General features: G+C 38.4%; 2 protein-coding genes across 2 annotated transcripts; both read left to right on the top strand.

The window, feature by feature from the left end:
- The first annotated feature begins 1,192 nt into the window (after positions 1 to 1,192).
- Positions 1,193 to 14,544, top strand: LOC137129197 (vomeronasal type-2 receptor 1-like). The gene is made up of 13 exons (XM_067508130.1): positions 1,193 to 1,444; positions 1,558 to 2,382; positions 2,515 to 2,736; positions 2,841 to 2,964; positions 3,569 to 4,460; positions 8,164 to 8,209; positions 9,203 to 9,357; positions 9,443 to 9,728; positions 9,829 to 10,647; positions 10,758 to 10,979; positions 11,093 to 11,216; positions 11,403 to 11,902; positions 14,134 to 14,544. The coding sequence occupies exons 1-13, from the start codon at positions 1,193 to 1,195 to the stop codon at positions 14,542 to 14,544; spliced, it is 4,878 nt and encodes a 1,625-aa protein (XP_067364231.1).
- Positions 14,545 to 18,566: 4,022 nt separating this feature from the next.
- Positions 18,567 to 21,722, top strand: LOC137129195 (extracellular calcium-sensing receptor-like). The gene is made up of 6 exons (XM_067508127.1): positions 18,567 to 18,655; positions 18,894 to 19,179; positions 19,281 to 19,853; positions 20,218 to 20,340; positions 20,532 to 20,655; positions 20,830 to 21,722. Exons 1-6 carry the CDS (start codon positions 18,567 to 18,569, stop codon positions 21,720 to 21,722), a joined length of 2,088 nt encoding a protein of 695 aa, XP_067364228.1.
- The last annotated feature ends 2,081 nt before the right edge of the window (positions 21,723 to 23,803 follow it).

Below are 23,803 nucleotides of genomic sequence, written 5' to 3'. Positions count from 1 at the left end.
CTCAGCATCAAGAAAGAGGGTGCATGGGAGTGATAAGTGTTCTTGCAATTATTAGCCCATTGGTTGTCTCCTTATGAGCTTCTAGGATTCCACCAAAACGGAGTAAGAGTGTGACAGATGTTCAAACAGTTCCACCGTAGAATGACTGGGCAGTTGGCAGACTTGATAACATAATGGTAGCTTGCCTATGGGGAAAGCCGTCTGTACAAAACTCTGCTGAATGGTCCAAAGAATATCCATCACGTTTCCTGTTACAACTGTGGAAAAAATGTTTGCTTATTGGAATTGAATGGTAGCATGCCTCAGTAATGACAGTTACTAACCTTCTGTCCTTAGTTACTTAAAAGAATCATAGGCAAATAAATATGGCTGGTTGGAAAACAGCATTTTGAGCATGGTTACTAGCCCTCTGAATTTAATATTTTCTAGGGTCTTTTTTTTGTTCACAAGAATGTTGAGCATGTGTATACTGTAGAGTCCTCTGCCTTTTTTCGTTGCATAGCAATCACTTGTCTCTGCTGTCCCAATCTGTCTAACACTGTGGTGCCCTGTGGGAAATATATCCACCCTTTATGAAGCGTCACATTTACCTACATTAGGCAGAGCTGTTTTAGGAACTGTGTGTCTTCACCTCTCAAACAAAATGTGGAGCCAACATTCAGAGAACTACAGTATTGTCCTATCTCTCACTGTTGTCTACTTGAACGTAGTTTGTGGCTGTGAGCTGCTTGGCACGTTTAATATTTCTAGTTTGTTCAAACAGGGAGACATAATGATTGGGGGAATTTTTCCAATTTTCAACAAAGAGATAAGCAGCACTTCTAAGTTTGAGAGGGACCCACCTGATACGAAATGTGGAGTGTAAGTTTTAATACAAATGACTTTTCCATTCTGACACTGCTCCTCTACCTTACCCACTTACCATGGTACAGTTTTTACACATACAGCCACAGTATTTAAATATTTACATTTTGTTAATTCAGTATGATATTGTTTATAACTTTGCTCCTTTGAATTTTAGTTCTTAATATCTATAGTTATTCTGTATTATGGTTGATTATCTTTAAAGTACTTTATATTCCAATAAGTTATATGAAAGCTGCAATATAATTAAATGTAGTGAAAATAATGTTTTTTTATCACAAAAACCTGTTTTAGATTTGACTGGCGAGCTTTTCGATGGTCCCAAGAGATGATATTTTTCATTGAAGAAATCAACAAAGATCCTGTTCTCCTGCCAAACATCTCTCTTGGCTACAGGATTCTTAACTCTTGTGCATCCCCTATAACTTCTTTACGTGCTGCACTAACACTGGCTAGTGGACTAATAGACATTGGGTCATCATCCCCTTGTCCTCCAGCTATATCTGCTCTCATAGCAGAGGCAGAATCTTCTCAGTCCATAACTGTGGCCGGCACTCTAGGACCATTTCATCTGCCAATAGTAAGAGATTAAATTAAATGTTATATAGTTTGTGTTCTGTCAATATTACTACTTTTGTATTACATTGTTTTTGCTACTGTAATAGACTGACTTGGTGTTCTTTTATACTGTAGGTAAGTTACTTCTCATCATGTGCCTGCCTGAGTGACAGAGTGAAATATCCTACCTTTTTTCGGACGATCCCCAGTGACTACTTTCAGGCAAAAGCTTTGGCAGCACTGGTCAAACGTTTTGGCTGGCAGTGGATCGGGGTTATACAGTCAGATAATGATTATGGTCGGAATGGAATCCTGGCATTTACTGAAGAAGTTAAAAAGTTTGGGGTTTGTATTGCATTTGTTGGGAAAATTCTACGAACATACACTATGGATAAAATACTGGATGTTGTGGAAATGATCAAGCAGTCCACCGTCAAAGTCATTCTGGCTTTTGTTCAAGAGAGCGATTTTTATCCTTTGATGACAGAGATAGTGAAACAAAACATAACAGGAATTCAGTGGATTGCAAGTGAGTCTTGGATAACAGCACCTCGACCCTCCACACCAGAAATATACCAATCTTTTGGTGGAACTGTGGGATTTGTGGTGAAGAGCATGACAATTCTACATCTAAAGCCATTTCTTACAAGCATTAATCCTTATGAGAACCCAGGTGGCGCATTTGTGAGGGATTTCTGGGAGACTGTGGTGGGCTGTAGACCTGTGTTTCCTGGGGAGGACACTGGGACTGAGTCAATCAATAACAAATGCACAGGCAATGAGACATTACTGGATTTCCAGCATATGTTCTTTAATGTAACAGACCTCAGAGTAGGCTACAATGTGTATAAAGCAGTTTATGCCATTGCACATGCCCTACATCAGCTGGTATTCTGCCAACCAGTTGGAGAAAAAACACTGAGGCCTTGTTTGAATATATCAGAAATTCAGCCAAAACAGGTGAGAAAGAGTGCTAGTATGACCCACAATATCTCTGTCTCTACATTAACTAATTTAGAGTACTGATATTACTGTATTGTGGCAAGATAAACACTTAAGAATAATATCTAACAAGAATTTCTTTTGTCTCAGGTCACTGATCACTTAAAAAGGGTAAATTTCAGAAATAAGTTTGGGGAAAATGTGTTCTTTGATAAGAATGGCAACCCTCCAGCTTACTATGACATGATTAACTGGCAGCTGATTGAGGGGCAGGTGCAGCATGTGACACTGGGTCATTTTGCTTCTGATGCTAACGGTACCTATCAGCTCAACGTCCAGGAGGATGATATCATTTGGAGGACAGGAAAAACTGTAATCACTTCGCATAATAGGAAATCCAGACGTAAAGATTCTTTCTGGTTGCACTATTGTTATATGTTTAAACCTAAATATTCTTCAACGTATTTCTTTTGCAGGTTCCAACATCATTGTGTTCTAACATTTGTCCAATAGGGACCAGAAAAGCTCAAATTAAAGGAAAACCCACCTGCTGTTTTGATTGTATCCCATGTGCTAATGGAACAATAGCCAATTTAACAGGTAACACAGACAAGTATGAAAAGCATGTACAGTATGATACATTTATCATGGTTGATTTAATTTGGCTATACTTGAAAAATAATAATCAAAACAATTATCTGAATAAATCCAAAATCTAAAACTGAAAATAAATGATTAAACAATATTCACCCCTCTTAAAGCAACTCAACTAAATTATTGCTGGTGCAGTCAGCTTGTTTTCAAAGTCACCTAAAGCAGGCCATCCTCAAAAAATAGGTGTTTACAGTGCAAGGAGGAGACTAGTAAAGAGACCCATTAAGACAACTCAAAGTCACTTATCATATCATTTGAATTTTTTAAACTGGCTTTGTAAAGATTTTTCACTTTTACATAACTTTTTTTTGTAAATTTTTGTCCAAAAAGCCAAATTAAATTAAACATGATTCAATGTTCAAAAAAGAAAAAAAGGGGGGTGATCCTTTTCTACACCCACTGAAGTATAGTATAGATTTCATGTTTAAAATGTTATTGGCAACATTGCTGCAAGATTCAGTGTTTTTAGTTTCTAAAATTCATTACTCCATTCTTGTAAGTATGACTTTATTGTATGCAAACTCTTGGTCTGTTTCTCTGTCCTCATCAGGTGCAGCGGAGTGCACTCCCTGTCCACAGGAATACTGGTCCAATGATAGAAAAGATGAGTGTATTCCTAAATTTATTGAGTTCCTAACATATCAAGAGCCCATGGGAATAGCTATCACAGTTGTGTCCCTGCTTGGGGCCTCGCTGTCACTAGCCACAGGGATCGGTTTTATTCGTTACATAGAAACTCCTGTGATAAAGGCCAGCAACTCTGAGCTGAGCTGTTTTCTGTTGTTTTCTCTTTTTCTGTGTTTTCTCTGTCCTCTCACTTTCATCGGCAGACCCACAGTCTGGACATGCATGCTACGCCACACAACTTTTGGTGTGACATTTGCACTTTGTATTTCCTGCGTCTTGGGGAAAACAATAGTTGTTGTCACAGCTTTCAAAGCCACATGTCCTGGCAACAACACTGCAACAAAGTTTGGTCCTGCACAGCAAAGGATCATCGTTTGCTCCTGCACTGTGGTTCAGATAGTGATATGTATATTGTGGCTTAAGGTAAACCCACCTTTCCCAGACATGGTTTTCAGATACAGTAATAAGAAAATAGTTTTAGAATGTAACCCAGGCTCTGAGGCCGCTTTCTACATTGTACTGGGTTACATAGGGCTTCTTGCAATAGTATGTTTAGCCCTGGCATTTCTAGCAAGGAAGTTGCCTGATAACTTCAATGAAGCCCAGTTCATCACATTCAGCATGTTGATATTTTGTGCTGTCTGGATCACCTTTATCCCAGCATACATCAGCTCTCCTGGAAAGTTCACTGTAGCTGTGGAAACATTTGCAATTTTATCTTCAGCATTTGGTTTATTTATTTCTATTTTTGCACCTAAAACTTACATTATATTGATCAAACCAGAGCAAAATACCAAGAGACATGTCATGGGAAAGTTTTGAACATAAATGCTTTTCTTATTGTAACAGTTGCTGTATTCACATTTTCAAAGTAAATTTTTGTAGCCCCTTTAGTAATACAGGATCTGCATCTATAAATTTTATATTAAGATTTTGGTTTGGAAAGTGTTGTAGCAATGTTTGAATTGAATTGAATTGACTGAATTGACAGGAAATCACCATAACAACCAGCTCCCACAAACTCCAGACAGCAAAGACAGTCTCCTCAGACCATCAATCTAAAACGACTTTTTCCCAAGTGAAAGCACTTTTCTCTAGGTATTTTTTTTGTCATTTCTGTTGGTTTAGATTACAGAGAGTTTGTGGCATCTTCAACAGTTCTAGAGACTTTTCTATTTAGGTTAGTGGGTTTTGTGAAATGGGTTGATCGTGCCTTGGTTTCAACCTGGTTTCTTGTAGTATTAGTTTTGTCTTTACAGCTTAAAGTTATATGTAATTTAGCGACATATAATTTGTCTATCTTCATTGTGCATATGCAGAAATTTTGATAATATTTATTTGTCTCTTGTGTAATTTCACTTGGTAAGGTTAAACAACATACTGATACAGTGTGGCACACAAAGAGTCCACGACTGCTTAAACCTCTTTTAGAATCACTCAGTGACAAGTATAGTCACTAATTCCAGGATGCATTGCCAGAAAACAAATCCTTTAATAAAGATGACAGAGCTCTATCAACAATCCAGTCTCCCTGTCCTAAGCCAACTACCTGTACTGATGAAGAACTCATAAGCCTGACTCTTGACTCCTTGCTGGTTTGTCTCATCTACTCTATGGACTTCACAGCATATCCCTGCATCACTCGAGGACCATGCTTATGGTTGACCTTTGTTCCACTCTGTTAATATGGTAATTTGGTAGTCTTACTGCCCATTATTAAGAATGTTCCTGTTGCCTTAGGACATTTCTACCACATTTGAGTTCAGGTGATTTCATGTTACATAGAGAGCAAGTTACTCAGCTATCTCTACTGTATGGTACCTGTAATTGAAAACTGGTTACCTGTTTTACCTGTACAAGCAAAGAAAACTGTAATCTGCATAAAAAACATGCTTTCCCATTGCCAGTAGAGGTGATAGAACCTATTTATGTTAGAAGTGCACCACTACTTGATCTAAGATAGCAGTTTTCTGACCTTAGTTACTCTCCCAGTTGAGATAAACACTGTGCCTCTACTTTGCTGTTAGTGCTACGACCTTAGTAATAAAAATAGATTATCGTTGCCACTTTGGTCAAGACTTAGTTATTTTGGTTTCTATGTTCAGTTTTTGCCAGTTGTCAGCTGTAATTTTTAGTTGATAAACCCTCTTGAATTCTCATCTACCTGCTTGTGTGTTATCCCATCTTCCTGCCTGTAACTGTTTACCCCTTGACCGGAATTCTACCCAGCCCTCTACAATTGAGCAGTGACCAGTCCATCTTCGCTGTAGGTGAAAGCCATGGATTGAAATTATTACTTCCCATTGTCACTGATTTTTGTGTTGTATGTTTACTAATTAGTGTATTAAGTTTATGAAACCACAAAAGTACGCAAATTATAAATTGTTTAATTTATTGCAATTACTTTGTATGTATACTGTTAAACATAACATGTTTTTACACTTTAAATAAAGGCGCTCTAATAGTGTACTAATGTACTCTGTCTTACCCCACTCCCCCTTCATCTAAGATGGTATCTTATAGGTTCTGGACAACTGAACAAACCTGATCCAGGTAAACAGCAGTGGCTAAGGCAGGGATAGGGCGAAAACAAGCCGTACAGTAGCTGTCATAGTCTTAGAGTGAGAAGCCTTAGTCTACAAAATCATTATGCATAGACTCTAGCTCTACACTCCTGATGTTCACTGTGCAGCTGGTTGCATTCAGTTCACATCTGGTTGACTTCTCCAGTATTTGTAACGGGAGGGTGAACGGGGCTACACCCATGTCCTGAGTTGGGTTGCTCTCCATTTTTACATAGAGAGCAAGTTAGAGAGCAAGTTAGAGAGAGCAAGTCAAATGTACAGCGGCTATCACCTATTGCTATCAGCATGCTATCCCCAGTCCTCTTACAAAGAGTTCCACCACTTGCCATTCTACTCTAAATACTAGTGGAAACAAGCCTTCTCACGACATTCATGTTTGACATTCCGGCTATGTAATGATCACTCAGCTTAGTCACTAGAGTTATGTTTAGTGTGAGCTTGGTCCTAAAAATGCAGGAATGACCAGAGTATCCCATACCTCTCTTTCAAATACTATGTTTCAGTAAGTATCTTGAAGGCCAAAAAAAAAATAAAAAATTAAATCCCACTCTGTGCATACATTTCACAAGACAGTGGGTGTTTGTCCATTCACCTCTTGGATGATCACTGAGTAGAAGGTGTGGTTGTACAACAGGCCACATATGTCCCCACCATATCCAAATTTCTTCTGGTGTACTGTTCATAGAGTTATCTATGTGGTCATCTGTGAAATAAAAGTTTAAGTGCTCTATTTTTGGCAATCACACTCTAGATTTTCTTTTGTTGAACATATGTAGATGACTGTGGTAGAAAATCTTCCCAAGTTAAAAGGGGCCACCTGTCGAAGTGTCATTGTGGATGGTACAGCTGAAAAGTCAGCTGGCCTTTGTTGCACTCGATTGTACACAGCTTTCTTCCAAATACAAACCAGTTGCACCTTCGATTGTCCCTCACTTAGAGGTTGGTACAGGGACAATAATGTCGGGATATCAACTTCTTGACAGACGAGCCTGTTACAATGCATTTGGAAAGTTTTCAGACCGTCTTCAATTTTTTGATAATACAGTTGTTAATTTTTTTCTCATTAATCTTCACTCAGTAGCCCTTTATGACATAGGGAAAACAACTTTTTTGAAATGTTTGTAAATGTATTAAAAATTTAAATGAAAAAAGTGAATATCACATGTACGAAATCATTCAGACCCTTAACTCTGTACTTTGTTTAAAGACCTTTGGAGTCTTTTTGGGTATGACGTCACAAAGTTTGCAAACCTAGGATTGGGAGGGTTTTCTGACATTCATATTTGCAAATCCTCTCAAGCTCAGTTAGGTTGGATGGGAACTGTCAGTAGACAGCCATTTTTAGGTGTATGTAGAGATGTTCAATAGCGTTCAGTTCAGGGCTCTGGCTGGTCCCTAAGGCCCTCCTGTGTTGTCTTGGCTTTGTGCTTGTTGTGTTGGAAGGTGAACCGTTGTTCCAGTCTGAGTTCTTCAGTGATTTGGAACAGGTTTTCATTAAGCATATGTCTGTACTTTACTCCATTCATCTTTCCCTCAGGCCTCAATAGTCCCTGAGTCCCTACTGCTGATAAACACCTCACAGCATGATACTGCCAACACCATGCTCCACTGTAGGAATGGTATTGGACAGGCAATGAGCGATGCCTATTTTTCTCCAAACATAACCTGTGGAATTCCTTTAGAACAGCATCTGGGAGTCCTTCGGGTGATTTTATTGCAAATTCCAAGATGGCTTTTACATGTTTGGCTTGAGAAGAAGAGACTTCAATCTAACCACTCTGCAATAAAGCCCATATCGGTAAAAGGCTGCAGTGATGGTTGTACTTTGTCCCATCTCCACACAGGATCTGTGGAGCTTAGTCAGGGGAACCATCGAGTTCTTGGACACTTGCACGTAGGCCCTTGTATGTATGTACTCTGTCCCTTTCTGCAGGTGTCCCCGGCTTGGAAGCTGTGCGTCTTCCAGCGTGCAGCTACTGGTCCTACCAACCTGCCCGATTTTTGTTGCTTTTTGTTGCTCTTTTCTTTTCTCTCTTCACTTTCCACTCACCCCAACTGGTCAAGGCAGATGGCCGCCCACCCTGAGCCTGGTTCTGCTGGAGGTTTCTTCCGTTAAAGAGAATTTTTCCTCTCCACTGTTGCCTATGGCTTGCTCCACGGGGAATTGTTGGGTTCTCTCTATACATCTTTATAATCTTGACTATAAAGTGCCCTGAGATTACTTTGTTGTGGAATGGTGCTATATAAATAAAGTTGAAGTGAATTGAATTGATTCTGTGAGAAAAATGTTAGGTAAGTGTCTGTTAGAACTGACAGACTGTGATGGAAGATTAATTATGTGTAACTATGAATGGATGAAGTGATATTTTAGATTCTGTTTCAGATTCTCCTTTTCCCAGTTATTTTATTTTTAGCAATAGCTTAAGCTGATATAGCTGTTATGTCCTGGTATTTATTTTACAGATTTGTATGTACATACTGAAACTGCTGTGATTCACAAAGCTTTCCTGGCTTTGTACTAATTTAATATCTCCAAAATATACTTTTTTTCACCTTTACAACTTGGTTCAACTTTTTCTTCACCTTCACATTCATTCATTGTAAGAATCAAAACATAACAGACTAGGTTTACACTAATCTGTAACGTGGTCAGTATTTACAAGTGTGCAATATGTCAGTGGGTTGAGTAAAATTAAAATCACCTACTTGTATTGTGTGTGTGTGTGTTTGTGTGTGTGTGTGAACCTGTAGACCATACACAGTATAGTCCATGTTCCTTACATGTAGCATCAGCTTTCCCTGTTTGTCCAATCTAACAAGCCTAAAATTGCTCTGTCCTGTGGGACAGCTTTAGTATATCTACCTACATTAAGTTCTTCATAGAGCTGTGTCTTCATCTGTTTTAGGAAATGCAAAGCAAGTGTTCAGACAGCTTCATTTTGCTCCTGTCTTTATCTATCCTCTACCTGAAGACAGCTTGTGGCTGTGAACTGTTTGGCAGGTTTAACATGCCAAGTTTGTTCAAACAGGGGGACATAATGATTGGGGGGATTTACCCAGTCTTTAACAATGAGATAATCAGCATATCTACGTTTGAGAGAGAACCACCTAAAGTGAAATGTGCAGAGTAAGTTTTTATGTGTCTGCTGTTTTGATACATGTTCTTGTATGCTATTGTATAACCTATTTCAATCTTTAAAATGTTTTGTTAGATTTGACCTGCGAGCTTTTAGATGGACCCAAGTGATGATATTTACAATTGACGAAATCAACAAAGATCCTGCTCTCCTGCCAAACATCTCTCTTGGCTACAGGATCTTTGATTCTTGTGCATCACCTACGAATGCTTTACGTGCTGCATTTACACTGGTTAGTGGACAAGAAGACATTGGGTCATCATCCCCTTGTCCTCCAGCTATATCTGCCATTATAGCAGAGGCAGAATCATCTCAGTCCATAGCTGTGGCTGGAACACTTGCACCTTTTCAACTGCCTATTGTAAGACATTTTATGGCACAACTATTAAGAAATTCAGTGCTTGTTTTGCTGCATTTCTAAGCATTTTAAGCATTTTTTGAGCGTGTGTTTGGTTTTGTAGGTGAGTTACTTCTCAACATGTGCCTGCCTGAGTGACAGAGTGAAATATCCTACTTTCTTTCGAACAGCCCCCAGTGACTATTTCCAGGCAAAAGCTTTGGCAGAACTAGTCAAACGTTTTGGCTGGCAGTGGATCGGGGTTATACAGTCAGATAATGATTATGGTCGGAATGGAATCCTGGCATTTACTGAAGAAGTTAAAAAGTTTGGGGTTTGTATTGCATTTGTTGGGACGGTTCTACGAACATACACTATGGATAAAATACTAAATGTTGTGGAAATGATCAGACAGTCAACTATCAAAGTTATTCTGGCTTTTGTTCCTGAGGGTGACTTTTATCCTTTGATGACAGAGATAGTGAAACAAAACATAACAGGAATTCAGTGGCTTGCAAGTGAGTCTTGGATAACAGCACCTCGACCCTCCACACCAGAAATCTATCACGCTTTTGGTGGAACTGTGGGATTTGTGGTGCAGAAGATGGCTATGCCAAACTTAAATCCGTTTCTCACGAGCATTAGTCCTTATAAAGATCCAAGTGCAGCATTTGTGAGAGATTACTGGGAGACTGTTGTAGGCTGCAGGCCTGTTTTACCTGGGGAGGACACTGGGACTGAGGCAACACATAATATATGCACAGGCAATGAGTCATTGCCAGAGAATATATTCTTTAAGGTATCAGAGCTCCGAGTAGTCTATAATGTGTATAATGCAGTTTATGCCATTGCACATGCCCTACATCAACTTCTTTTCTGCCAACCAGTTGGAGAAAAAACAGTGAGGCCTTGTTTGAATATATCTGAAATTCAGCCCAAACAGGTGAGAAAGAGTGCTAATTACATCTACAATACCTCAAATATTTTTTTATATTGTATATATGAACAAGTAATAATTAATATGTAAAACTAACGTAAAATATCTCTTGTCAGGTCACTGATCAATTACAAAGTGTAAATTTCAGAAATAAGTTTGGGGAAAATGTGTTCTTTGATAAGAATGGCAACCCTTCAGCTTATTATGACATGATTAACTGGCAGCTGATTGATGGAAAGGTGCAGCATGTGACACTGGGTCATTTTGCTTCTGATGCTAACGGTGCTTATCAGCTCAACATCCAGGAGGAAGACATCATTTGGAGGATGGGAAAAACTGTAATCACGATAACCTTCTTTGCATAATAATATGTACTTATGTAAAGGTTCTTTCTGGATGGACTATTGTTATAAGTTAAAACCTAAATATTCTTGATTTAATTAATTTTCAGGTTCCAACATCATTATGTTCTAACGTTTGTCCAATGGGGACCAGAAAAGCTCAAATTAAAGGAAAACCCACCTGCTGTTTTGACTGCATCCCATGTGCTGATGGAACAATAGCCAATTTAACAGGTAACACAGCTTATCAAAAGAATTTATGCAATATTAATACAAACGTAGACAATTAAATTTTATAGTATGTTGTTCAAAATCGAATTATCAGTGTTGATGCATCATTTTGCATTTTCTATTCTTGCAAGTATAATTGTGCATTTTTTGCACATGCTCAGATGTAGAATTTCTGTTTGTCCTCATCAGGTGCAGCAGAGTGCACTCCTTGTCCACCGGAATATTGGTCTAATGGGAGAAAGGACAAGTGTGTTCCCAAAATGATTGAGTTCCTGACATATCATGAGCCAATGGGAATAGCTATCACAGTTGTATCTTTACTAGGGGCCTTTCTATCACTGGCCACTGTGATCAGTTTTATCCGTTACAGAGAAACTCCTGTGATAAAGGCCAGCAACTCTGAGCTGAGCTGTTTTCTGTTGTTTTCTCTTTTTCTGTGTTTTCTCTGTCCTCTCACTTTCATCGGCAGACCCACAGTCTGGACATGCATGCTACGCCACACAACTTTTGGTGTGACATTTGCACTTTGTATTTCCTGCGTCTTGGGGAAAACAATAGTTGTTGTCACAGCTTTCAAAGCCACATGTCCTGGCAACAACACTGCAACAAAGTTTGGTCCTGCACAGCAAAGGATCATCGTTTGCTCCTGCACTGTGGTTCAGATAGTGATATGTATATTGTGGCTTAAGGTAAACCCACCTTTCCCAGACATGGTTTTCAGATACAGTAATAAGAAAATAGTTTTAGAATGTAACCCAGGCTCTGAGGCCGCTTTCTACATTGTACTGGGTTACATAGGGCTTCTTGCAATAGTATGTTTAGCCCTGGCATTTCTAGCAAGGAAGTTGCCTGATAACTTCAATGAAGCCCAGTTCATCACATTCAGCATGTTGATATTTTGTGCTGTCTGGATCACCTTTATCCCAGCATACATCAGCTCTCCTGGAAAGTTCACTGTAGCTGTGGAAACATTTGCAATTTTATCTTCAGCATTTGGTTTATTTATTTCTATTTTTGCACCTAAAACTTACATTATATTGATCAAACCAGAGCAAAATACCAAGAGACATGTCATGGGAAAGTTTTGAACATAAATGCTTTTCTTATTGTAACAGTTGCTGTATTCACATTTTCAAAGTAAATTTTTGTAGCCCCTTTAGTAATACAGGATCTGCATCTATAAATTTTATATTAAGATTTTGGTTTGGAAAGTGTTGTAGCAATGTTTGAATTGAATTGAATTGACTGAATTGACAGGAAATCACCATAACAACCAGCTCCCACAAACTCCAGACAGCAAAGACAGTCTCCCCAGACCATCAATCTAAAACGACTTTTTCCCAAGTGAAAGCACTTTTCTCTAGGTATTTTTTTTGTCATTTCTGTTGGTTTAGATTACAGAGAGTTTGTGGCATCTTCAACAGTTCTAGAGACTTTTCTATTTAGGTTAGTGGGTTTTGTGAAATGGGTTGATCGTGCCTTGGTTTCAACCTGGTTTCTTGTAGTATTAGTTTTGTCTTTACAGCTTAAAGTTATATGTAATTTAGCGACATATAATTTGTCTATCTTCATTGTGCATATGCAGAAATTTTGATAATATTTATTTGTCTCTTGTGTAATTTCACTTGGTAAGGTTAAACAACATACTGATACAGTGTGGCACACAAAGAGTCCACGACTGCTTAAACCTCTTTTAGAATCACTCAGTGACAAGTATAGTCACTAATTCCAGGATGCATTGCCAGAAAACAAATCCTTTAATAAAGATGACAGAGCTCTATCAACAATCCAGTCTCCCTGTCCTAAGCCAACTACCTGTACTGATGAAGAACTCATAAGCCTGACTCTTGACTCCTTGCTGGTTTGTCTCATCTACTCTATGGACTTCACAGCATATCCCTGCATCACTCGAGGACCATGCTTATGGTTGACCTTTGTTCCACTCTGTTAATATGGTAATTTGGTAGTCTTACTGCCCATTATTAAGAATGTTCCTGTTGCCTTAGGACATTTCTACCACATTTGAGTTCAGGTGATTTCATGTTACATAGAGAGCAAGTTACTCAGCTATCTCTACTGTATGGTACCTGTAATTGAAAACTGGTTACCTGTTTTACCTGTACAAGCAAAGAAAACTGTAATCTGCATAAAAAACATGCTTTCCCATTGCCAGTAGAGGTGATAGAACCTATTTATGTTAGAAGTGCACCACTACTTGATCTAAGATAGCAGTTTTCTGACCTTAGTTACTCTCCCAGTTGAGATAAACACTGTGCCTCTACTTTGCTGTTAGTGCTACGACCTTAGTAATAAAAATAGATTATCGTTGCCACTTTGGTCAAGACTTAGTTATTTTGGTTTCTATGTTCAGTTTTTGCCAGTTGTCAGCTGTAATTTTTAGTTGATAAACCCTCTTGAATTCTCATCTACCTGCTTGTGTGTTATCCCATCTTCCTGCCTGTAACTGTTTACCTCTTGACCGGAATTCTACCCAGCCCTCTACAATTGAGCAGTGACCAGTCCATCTTCGCTGTAGGTGAAAGCCATGGATTGAAATTATTACTTCCCATTGTCACTGATTTTTGTGTTGTATGTTTACTAATTAGTGTATTAAGTCAAGGCCAGCAACTCTGAGCTCAGCTGTTTTCTGCTGTTTTCTCTTTTGCTGTGTTTTCTCTGTCCTCTCACTTTCATTGGCAGACCCACAGTCTGGACATGCATGCTACGCCACACAACGTTTGGTGTGACATTTGCACTTTGTATTTCCTGCGTCTTGGGAAAAACAATAGTTGTTGTCACAGCTTTCAAAGCCACATGCCCTGGCAACAACACTGCAGCAAAGTTTGGTCCTGCACAGCAAAGGATCATAGTTTGCTCCTGTACTGTGGTTCAGATGGTGATATGTATATTGTGGCTTAAGGTAAACCCACCTTTTCCAGACATGGTTTTCAGATACAGCAATAAGAAGGTAGTTTTAGAATGTAACCCAGGCTCTGAGGCCGCTTTCTACATTGTACTGGGTTACATAGGGCTTCTTGCAATAATATGTTTAGTCCTGGCATTTCTAGCAAGGAAGTTGCCTGATAACTTCAATGAAGCCCAGTTCATCACATTCAGCATGTTGATATTTTGTGCTGTCTGGATCACTTTTATCCCAGCATACATCAGCTCTCCTGGAAAGTTCACTGTAGCTGTGGAAACATTTGCAATTTTGTCTTCAGGTTTTGGTTTATTGATTTGCATTTTTGCACCTAAATGCTACATTATATTGATCAAGCCAGAGAAAAATACCAAAAGACATGTCACTGTAAATTTTAAACAACACACATGATTTTAAAAAATGCTACTGTTAGTTTTTAGCCAGATTTAATAAATGGTAGAAATACTGCACTATAACAGTAAAAACGTACACAATGTTTCATACTGTGAAAGTTTTGATGAAAATTGTCACTGAATGTATAATTTACACAGAATTGTTGTAATTCGGGTTGAAAAAAGAATGTATGTATATTTACTGTAATTAGAAATGTATTTCTCTGGACTGAGTCGAACAATGTTACTAAATAATACTGAAGAAATGTTCTTGATAATATGAATGTGCAAATGTGGTCCTGACTTGATCTACATGTGCATCCTAAATAATTTGCAAGCAGAAAATACAAATGTTCAGACCTATTTACTTTTGTTTCTTGTATGGATTCCAGAATAGAACAACCAGAACAAAGTTATCTGAGAGTTTGTTTTTAAATCATCATCCATTAATTAAAGTTTTACAGAAACTGACCCTATTATTAGTAGTAAAAACCTGGAGGCATACAAACAAGCAAAAAAAAAAAAAAAAAAAAAACATTTCCCTTTTTATTTATTAAAACAATAATTAGTGTTGTAACTTGTCAACAAACTTTGAAAGGTTAAAGATCTGGCAAAAATGCATGACTGAGGGAGGAAACTGAAGTACCCGAAGGAAACTTATGCAAGCACTAAACTCCACACAGGAAGGCAACAGCCAGCTGGGTGCTGGTATTCGAATTGGAAGCCTTCTAGTTGTGAGGTGGCAAAAAAGAAAAAAGGGTAGGTGGAGGGTTCCAGGAGGCCAGCTTGGCTGAGCCCATATTTGGAGGCCGGCAGCGGTGGTTGAACCCCACAGACTGGAGGCTGGTGGTGATAAGAACTCAGGGGCAGCTCAAAGGCAGGAGAAGCGTTGGCAAAAACGGGCAGAACCAGGGAATATGGTAACCAATTCAGGAAAAAGTGGCGTGTTGGGGGGTCCAGGCACCGGCTGAGGGACTGCCAGGTTGTTAACCCATTCAAGAACCAGACCAGCGCCGGCTGCCCTTGTTGCAGAAACAGGTAGTGGACGAGTGCTGGTCAGCCTTGGCTCAAGAACAGGTGCTGGACGAGCGTCGGATGACCCAGGAACAGATAAAGCATTGGCCAACCCAGTCGCACAAACAGGAAAAGGAATAAACGAGACGTCATCTGACCTAGGAAAAGAAAGAAAGTGGCATCCACGACGGCTAAGCTCTTGCATGTCAACAGGTCCTAGTTTGGTCAGTTCGTACTTGTGAATAATTAAGGACCCAAATGAGGTGACAGTGACAGGAGGGGTTATAGTCCAGAGGTTTTATTAATTAATGAAAAACAACAAACCATCAGAAACTCAATGACTACGCATACTGTGAAATGGAAACTTTGATAATCAAAATAGAAAGGGGTGAACACACACAAAAACATCCAAGACTAAACAATAAACTATGTAGGGCACATGTACAGGGATCGGTTGCTCTGCCCCCCAACTATGGAGTTCCTTCCCCTTGACCTTCGTAATATCAATTCACTCCCACACTTTAAAACCCAGCTCAATTTGTTCAGACTTTCACACTCTCTATGAGTGGCTGGCCCGCACAGGTGTCTATGCAGATGATGATGACAGTTGATGCTGCAACAGTTGTCCATGTCTAATTGTTTTCTATTGTGTTTTATTATCTTTTGTTAGAAGTCTTTTATTTTTGCTTTTATTTGTTTGGTGACCTTTACTGTTTGTCAGACTTTTATTGTATTTTATTCTTCAATTCTTCTGTCATGAAAGGCTTTAAATAAGGTGTATTATTATTATTAATAATAAGGACATAATTTTAACTTTCATTTATTCAAACAATAATTTGTGTTGTAACTTCTCAACAAACTTTCAAAGGTTAAAGATTATTTACATTACATTACATCTTATTTTATTTTATTTGTTTGTGTGTTTCTTGTTTTTTTCTATGTTCTGTAACCATGTGATTTTGCCCTTTGGGAATCAGTAAAGTTTTGTAATCAGCTACGTAACACACTTGTGGTTAGGCAATAACAGCCAGAAATTTACTCCGGTCAAGACACCTTGAAGGTTCATCCAGATAGATCTGGCAAGACCTGGCAAGAGCTGTACCAGGGATGCCAAAGTCAGAGAGTGCAAACAGGAGAATCTGGTGCTTTGCAGTGTGAACAGCTGCAGATAGGCTGAGTAGAATTGGGACAGATTGGGAAGATTGAGCTCCAGGTTTTGCAGTTTGCAGTACTACACGATCATCAGGAGGGAAGATATTGTAGCATGACCTCTACTGAACCAGATTGTTTGAGGTCAAGGAAGTTGTTTAGAGAAAGGAAATCTGAGAGTGGTTTGAAGACTGCTTGTTCAAGGGTCTTGGCAAATAATTGATGAAGAGAGAGATGTCTGCAATTCTCCACAAAGACATTTGGCTTCTTAAACACTGGGATGTCTGGGGGCTGTTTAAATATGGTAGGGAAAGTGCTTTGTTGAAAATACTGAAATAAGTCTTTTTGGGTAATAATTTGCACCTCGACAGGTTAGAAAATAAAGTGATCAGACATCGTGGTCTTTTAGTCAAACACCTCTGTCTTGAATATAAGGAGTACTGTGAAATATTGGACGAAACAAGCAAACAGGGTACTGTTTCAGGAGAAGTTCCAGAAAAAGGACTTGTTTCTTGTCCAGGAGCTGCAACCAAGTCAACTCTTTAAAACATGTTAATTATATTTACTGGGGACTCTAAATTGCCTATGCGTATGAATAAAAATCTTAATCTAATCATTTGTTGTTGGTCCCTTTATGTGACTCCTGTAATAGACCCTGCCCCAGCTGTGCCTGCAGGAATCAGCTCAAGATTCTCTAATCTATAAGAGACAGCGATATTATTTGGATGGATGTTAGGTTACTGTTTCAGGGGACTATAGTACCCTATGGAGTCCTCACTTGTTGACTGTCAGGCCGATTCTGTACAAACTGGAAAACATAATAAAGGGTTACCCTCGCCAAGAGGGATCACACAGCAAGACAATGACCATACACACACAAGTCAGTCAACCAAAAATGGTCAAAGCAAAAATACAAAAAGTATTGTTTTGAATTGGCCAAGTCAAAGTTCTGAACTTAATTGTACAAAAAAGCTGTGGAAAGACCTTACACCAAATGTACTGCAAGTTTGCATACAAAAAAGAAACAAAGAAACAAGACATTTTACTGCTAGATTGGACTTTGCAGAAGAAAATACAGTGTCTGGTATCAGATTATTAATATGTTCAGTATCAATTTATTTGCAACTCGCCATTTATATTAGATGTCAACATGTTTATTCTGTTTATTAAAAAAAGTAATGTTTGTAATTACATTTTAGTTTAGATGTATAGGAACATACCTTTCTGGAAACAAGTTTGGTGTATTATTATTTTCATAGTACAGAAAATAATGCTGTGCCAAAAATCAGTTGGCCAGTAATGTCTGCAACATTTGCATATAATTTTCCCATTTAATAATATGGATATAATAGTTATTAAGATTTTACATGACCTTTTTAAAAACATTGTAACTTTGCTGTTGTTGTATCATGTTTTCTAACTTATGTAAAGTTTACATTTCCACTCCATTTCTTTCCCTTTACTCTTTCTCAAGTCCTCAGTATTTTACTAGTGTACAAAGTATCAGACGGTTCATTGAATGTAAAAATTTATTTTGGATTTTTGTGTGTATATAAACATGTTGAATAGACGACAACATGTGTATTACTTGCATTTAGCAGTTACTTTTCCCTGCTGAGCTAGTTGTTCTAGTCCAACATTGCTGTGTCCTATGGGAAATACATCAACCTTTTATGTAGAGAGCACATCTACCTACATTCAATATTTGACACAAGAGCTGCATACATGTATCCTTGTATATTTCAGAAAATGAAGAACAAACATTTAGACATTTACTTTATTCTTTTGTTATTATATTTTGTCTTTCAGAACAGAGTCTGTGGCTGTGAACTGTTTGGCAGGTTTAACATGCCAAGTTTATTTAAACAGGGAGATATCATGATCGGGGGGATTTTCCCAGTGTTCATCAAAGAGGTTATCAGCACATCTGTTTTTAAAAGGGAGCCACCTGAGACTAAATGTGAAGGGTAAGTTTTACCTTTCCATATTTCAAACAGTACATGTCTTTATCTTACAAACATGCCAGGTTTTGTAGTTGTACACAAACAGCTAATTTATAGCAAATTTACATTACCACAACTTTTTATTAGATTTAGATTTAGATTTTTAATGCTTCATACATTTATGTATTTTCAACAAACTTGCCCATTTTTGGACAGCACTATTATTTTATAGTCTTTTTTAATTACCAAAACCTTTTTTTAGATTTGACCTACGAGCTTTTCGATGGACCCAAGTGATGATATTTTCAATTGAAGAAATCAACAAAGATCCTGCTCTACTGCCAAACATCTCTCTTGGCTACAGGATCCTTAACTCTTGTGCATCTCCTACAAATGCTTTACGTGCTGCACTAACACTGGCTAGTGGGCTAGAAGACATGGGGTCAACATCCCCTTGTCCTCCAGCTATATCTGCCATTATAGCAGAATCAGGATCAACTCAGTCCATAGCTGTGGCTGGAACACTTGCACCATTTCATCTGCCAATAGTAAGAGATTAAAAAAGATATTACATGATGTATGTTTTCTCTGTGCTTTTGTATTGACTTGATTGTGACATTTAGAGTCGGTTTTATGACTTATTGTTTAGGTAAGTTACTTCTCAACTTGTGCCTGCCTGAGTGACAGAGTGAAATATCCTACCTTTTTTCGGACGATCCCCAGTGACTACTTTCAGGCAAAAGCTTTGGCAGCACTGGTCAAACATTTTGGCTGGCAGTGGATCGGGGTTATACAGTCAGATAACGATTATGGTCGGAATGGAATCCTGGCATTTACTGAAGAAGTTAAAGAGTTCGGGGTTTGTATTGCATTTGTTGGGACGGTTCTTCGAACATACACTATGGATAAAATACTAAATGTTGTGGAAATGATCAGACAGTCAACCGTCAAAGTTATTCTGGCTTTTGTTGCTGAGGGTGACTTTTATCCTTTGATGACAGAGATAGTGAAACAAAACATAACAGGAATTCAGTGGATTGCAAGTGAGTCTTGGATAACAGCACCTCGACCCTCCACACCGGAAATCTACCAAGCTTTTGGTGGCACTCTGGGATTTGTAGTGCAGAAGATGGCTATGCCAAACCTAAAGCCGTTTCTCACAAGCATTTGTCCTTATAAAGATCCAAGTGCAGCTTTTGTGAGCGATTTCTGGGAGATTGTGGTGGGATGCAGACCTGTATTACCTGGGGAGGACACTGGGACCACAGCAACAAATAAAACATGCACAGGCAATGAGACATTATCAAACTCCCAGGATATGTTTTTTAATGTAACTGAGCTCAGAGACATCTATAATGTGTATAAAGCAGTTTATGCCATTGCACATGCCCTACATCAACTGGTATTCTGCCAACCAGCTGGAAATAAAACATTGAGGCCATGTTTGAATATATCAGAAATTCAGCCAAAACAGGTGAGAAAGAGTGCTACTGTGCATCAAATATTCTAAATTGAATTTCATATTGTCAATATGAACAAGTAACAATTCATTTGTAGATCTAACATAAAATATGTTTCTTTTTCAGGTCACTGATCACTTAAAAAGGGTAAATTTCAGAAATCAATTCGGAGATAAGGTGTTTTTTGATGAGAAGGGCAACCCTCCAGCTTATTATGACATGATTAACTGGCAGCTGATTGATGGGCAGGTGCAGCATGTGACACTGGGTCATTTTTCCTCTGATGCTAATGGTGCTTATAGGCTCAGCATTCAGGAGGAAGATATAATTTGGAGGACAGAAAATACAGTAATCCTGAAGACTTTTTAAATAATAATCTTTGTTCTAGTTGCATTAATATTACACTCTAAAAAGTTTTTTTTATTGATTTCATTTTTCAGGTTCCAGCTTCTTTGTGCTCTAATGTTTGCCCGATAGGGACCAGAAAAGCTCAAATTAAAGGAAAAGCTACCTGCTGCTTTGACTGTATCCCATGTGCTGATGGAACAATAGCCAATTTAACAGGTAACACAGAGATGTATGAAAAGCATGTCTGTTACAGTAATATGCCTTTATCTTCCTGAATATTTTTTTGTTTCTTTACAATTGATGATAATGTTCATATTAATATTCTTTAATTTTTTGCAAACTTGATTTCAGATGTACAAAATGCAGTCTGTTTATTCTCATCAGGTTCAGCGGAGTGCACTCCCTGTCCACAGGAATACTGGTCCAATGAGAGAAAAGATGAATGTATTCCTAAAACTATTGAGTTCCTGACGTATCATGAGCCAATGGGAATAGCTATCACAGTTGTGTCCCTGCTAGGGGCCTCCCTGTCACTGGTCACGGTGATGATTTTTATCCGTTACAGAGAAACTCCTGTGATAAAGGCCAGCAACTCTGAGCTGAGCTGTTTTCTGTTGTTTTCTCTCTTGCTTTGTTTTCTCTGTCCTCTCACTTTCATCGGCAGACCCACAGTGTGGACATGCATGCTACGCCACACAACGTTTGGTGTGACATTTGCACTTTGTATTTCCTGCGTCTTGGGAAAAACAATAGTTGTTGTCACAGCTTTCAAAGCCACATGTCCTGGCAACAACACTGCAACAAAGTTTGGTCCTGCACAGCAAAGGATCATAGTTTGCTCCTGCACTGTGGTTCAGATAGTGATATGTATATTGTGGCTTAAGGTAAATCCACCTTTCCCAGACATGGTTTTCAGATACAGCAATAAGAAGATAGTTTTAGAATGTAACCCAGGCTCTGAGGCTGCTTTCTACATTGTACTGGGTTACATAGGGATTCTTGCAATAGTATGTTTAGTCCTGGCATTTCTAGCAAGGAAGTTGCCTGATAACTTCAATGAAGCCAAGTTGATCACATTCAGCATGTTGATATTTTGTGCTGTCTGGATCACCTTTATCCCAGCATACATCAGCTCTCCTGGAAAGTTCACTGTAGCTGTGGAAACATTTGCAATTTTATCTTCAGCATTTGGTTTATTTATTTCTATTTTTGCACCTAAAACTTACATTATATTGATCAAGCCAGAGCAAAATACCAAGAGACATGTCATGGGAAAAATTTGAACAAGTAATTTGATTATAGTTTTAAATGGTGATGCTACTCTGAATACATACTAAATGTTAGAAGTAACAGTTTAAGACAAAAGCAAGAATGCATAGCAATAAACCCATGAATAATACAGAATCACCACCTTTCATTATTTTGTTACTTTAAAAATGCGCTCTGTGTCTTTTGCTGTAGGCATAAACCATTGATGGGAATTATGTCACATTTGTCACAGAATGCATAATAAACCAGTGATTGTGGATAATGATAATTTTTGTTCCAGTCTGAGTAACTAAATTTTAAGGTGTTCGTTAACTTGTGTGTATTATGATTTTTTTGTAGTAATTTTGTAATCTGTCTGTATTTTTAACCCAGTTTCCACACAAAACTACAATTTTTTTTCACTGACCAATTTGTTGTTGACCAATTTTGTTTTTATTTGATTTATCAACACTTGTAATTGCTAAATATGCATTTTTTGTACTAGGTTTCAGGTTTCTTTTCCATCCCCTTTCATGCAATTTCAGTGTAAGGGGATGCAAAATTTTACCATCTACTGTACACAATATTGTGAAAAGAATAATAGACTCTAGAGAAATCAAAGGGTGTTAAAGGAAGTTGCTAAAATCCTCAAGCCCTCAGGCAGTTAATATTGGAAACCATGATGTATTGTGTTATTGGCACGTCATTCTGGTCAAGAAAGAAAACAATTTTTGATTGCATACAAATGGTTTGACCAAATGTTCTGTGCCAAAACATTTATTTTCAGTTTTACCATCATCATTATAAGTTTTCAATATATAGTAACAATATTATTAGTAATGTCTGTGGCTCAGCTTTACTCAATTACATCATATATCTGGGTGTCTGTTGCGCAGTAAGACAGTCGCCCCCTGACCATGGGGGTCACTGGTTCAACCGCAGTCCCTCCTTTTACAGAAACCCTGTAGTCCCTCCTATGTGTTGAAGTGTCCTCAGGCAAGACACAGAATCCTAAGTTGCTCCTGATGCGTTAGGTGAGCACCATGCATGGCAGCTGCCATCCAAAGTGTGTAAGTGTGTCTGTATATGGGTGAACGAGAAGCAACACTGTAATGCACTTTATAAGCAGACTGTTTATCATATATGTAATAGTCTACGGAAACAATTTTTACTGCTGTATGTACAAATAAGTCCTTTGAACAAGACGCAGAACTTGTCTGGAAAGATCTCATCTCAAATGCAAAGACAAACCATATTTTAAGTCTTTTTGGGCAGGAGCAAACTGAAGAGGTCTGAGTAATCTCTGGTTGACCCTCAGGCAGGCTGTGTACAAATTGCAAACCTTCAACACTACCTCCCAAGAATGGTCAACCAACAAAGACCACACCAAGAATAAGGTGAATGTTGGTGAAAGTCTCGCTTGCAGTGGTTTATATCAATGTTCATGAGTTCACCATTAGGGTCACAGTGAACACTAAAAATGAAGAGAAACTGGATCATGCAGCAAGACCATGATGCTAAAAACGCAAGTCGTTCCATCAAAAATGGGTAATGCAGAAGAAATGTATTGTTTTGAAATGGCAGAGTTAAATTTCTGACCTTGTTTATACAGAAATGCTTTAGAAAGACCTGACATGGTAATGTAATGCAAATAAGCTAATTAACTGTAAGGAGGAATGGGCTAAAATTCTTCCAGCCTGATGTTCAGTGCTTGCACAGAGTTACTGGTAACTTTTAATTGAAGTGATTGTTGAAAAAGTAGCTCAAACCAGTTACTATCTCCAAGGCTGAGGCATTTTACAGAGGAAGCTCAGTTTGGCCATTTTTGTTCAATCTCTTTCTTAAGTCACTACCCAAAATTTAGATTAGTATCTTGATTGGCCAGTGAACTGAGGCTAGGACCCCAGTTCACTAAACCTTTAAGCTGCTTCATGTCTTTCTTTTTTTATGCCACGCTTTGCTCATTTGGGTCAAGGTCCCCACGCAATGACAAAATTGAGATAAGACTATTCCATCAAGGTTTTCTGATTTGTTCTTTATCTTACCCTACCCTTGGTACCACTTTGCTTAGGAGACGCTACCAGGGGCTTTTGCCCACAACAACAAAACTCAAGGC

This window comes from Channa argus, chromosome 6 (assembly GCF_033026475.1).
Source record: "Channa argus isolate prfri chromosome 6, Channa argus male v1.0, whole genome shotgun sequence".
Lineage (NCBI taxonomy): Eukaryota > Metazoa > Chordata > Actinopteri > Anabantiformes > Channidae > Channa > Channa argus.
The sequence above is the reverse complement of the archived record's forward strand: the minus strand, read 5'-3'. Positions and strand labels throughout refer to the sequence as shown.

Coding starts and splice junctions, on each gene's coding strand:
- LOC137129197 (XM_067508130.1), top strand. CDS start 1,193: ATGATATTTTTCATTGAAGAAATCAACAAAGATCCTGTTCTCCTGCCA. Junction 2,737..2,840: donor TTTGGAGGACAGGAAAAACT/GTAATCACTTCG, acceptor TTTCTTTTGCAG/GTTCCAACATCATTGTGTTC. Junction 11,903..14,133: donor TATGTATATTGTGGCTTAAG/GTAAACCCACCT, acceptor TTGTGGCTTAAG/GTAAACCCACCTTTTCCAGA.
- LOC137129195 (XM_067508127.1), top strand. CDS start 18,567: ATGATCGGGGGGATTTTCCCAGTGTTCATCAAAGAGGTTATCAGCACA. Junction 18,656..18,893: donor CCTGAGACTAAATGTGAAGG/GTAAGTTTTACC, acceptor ACCTTTTTTTAG/ATTTGACCTACGAGCTTTTC. Junction 19,854..20,217: donor GCGATTTCTGGGAGATTGTG/GTGGGATGCAGA, acceptor TTTCTTTTTCAG/GTCACTGATCACTTAAAAAG.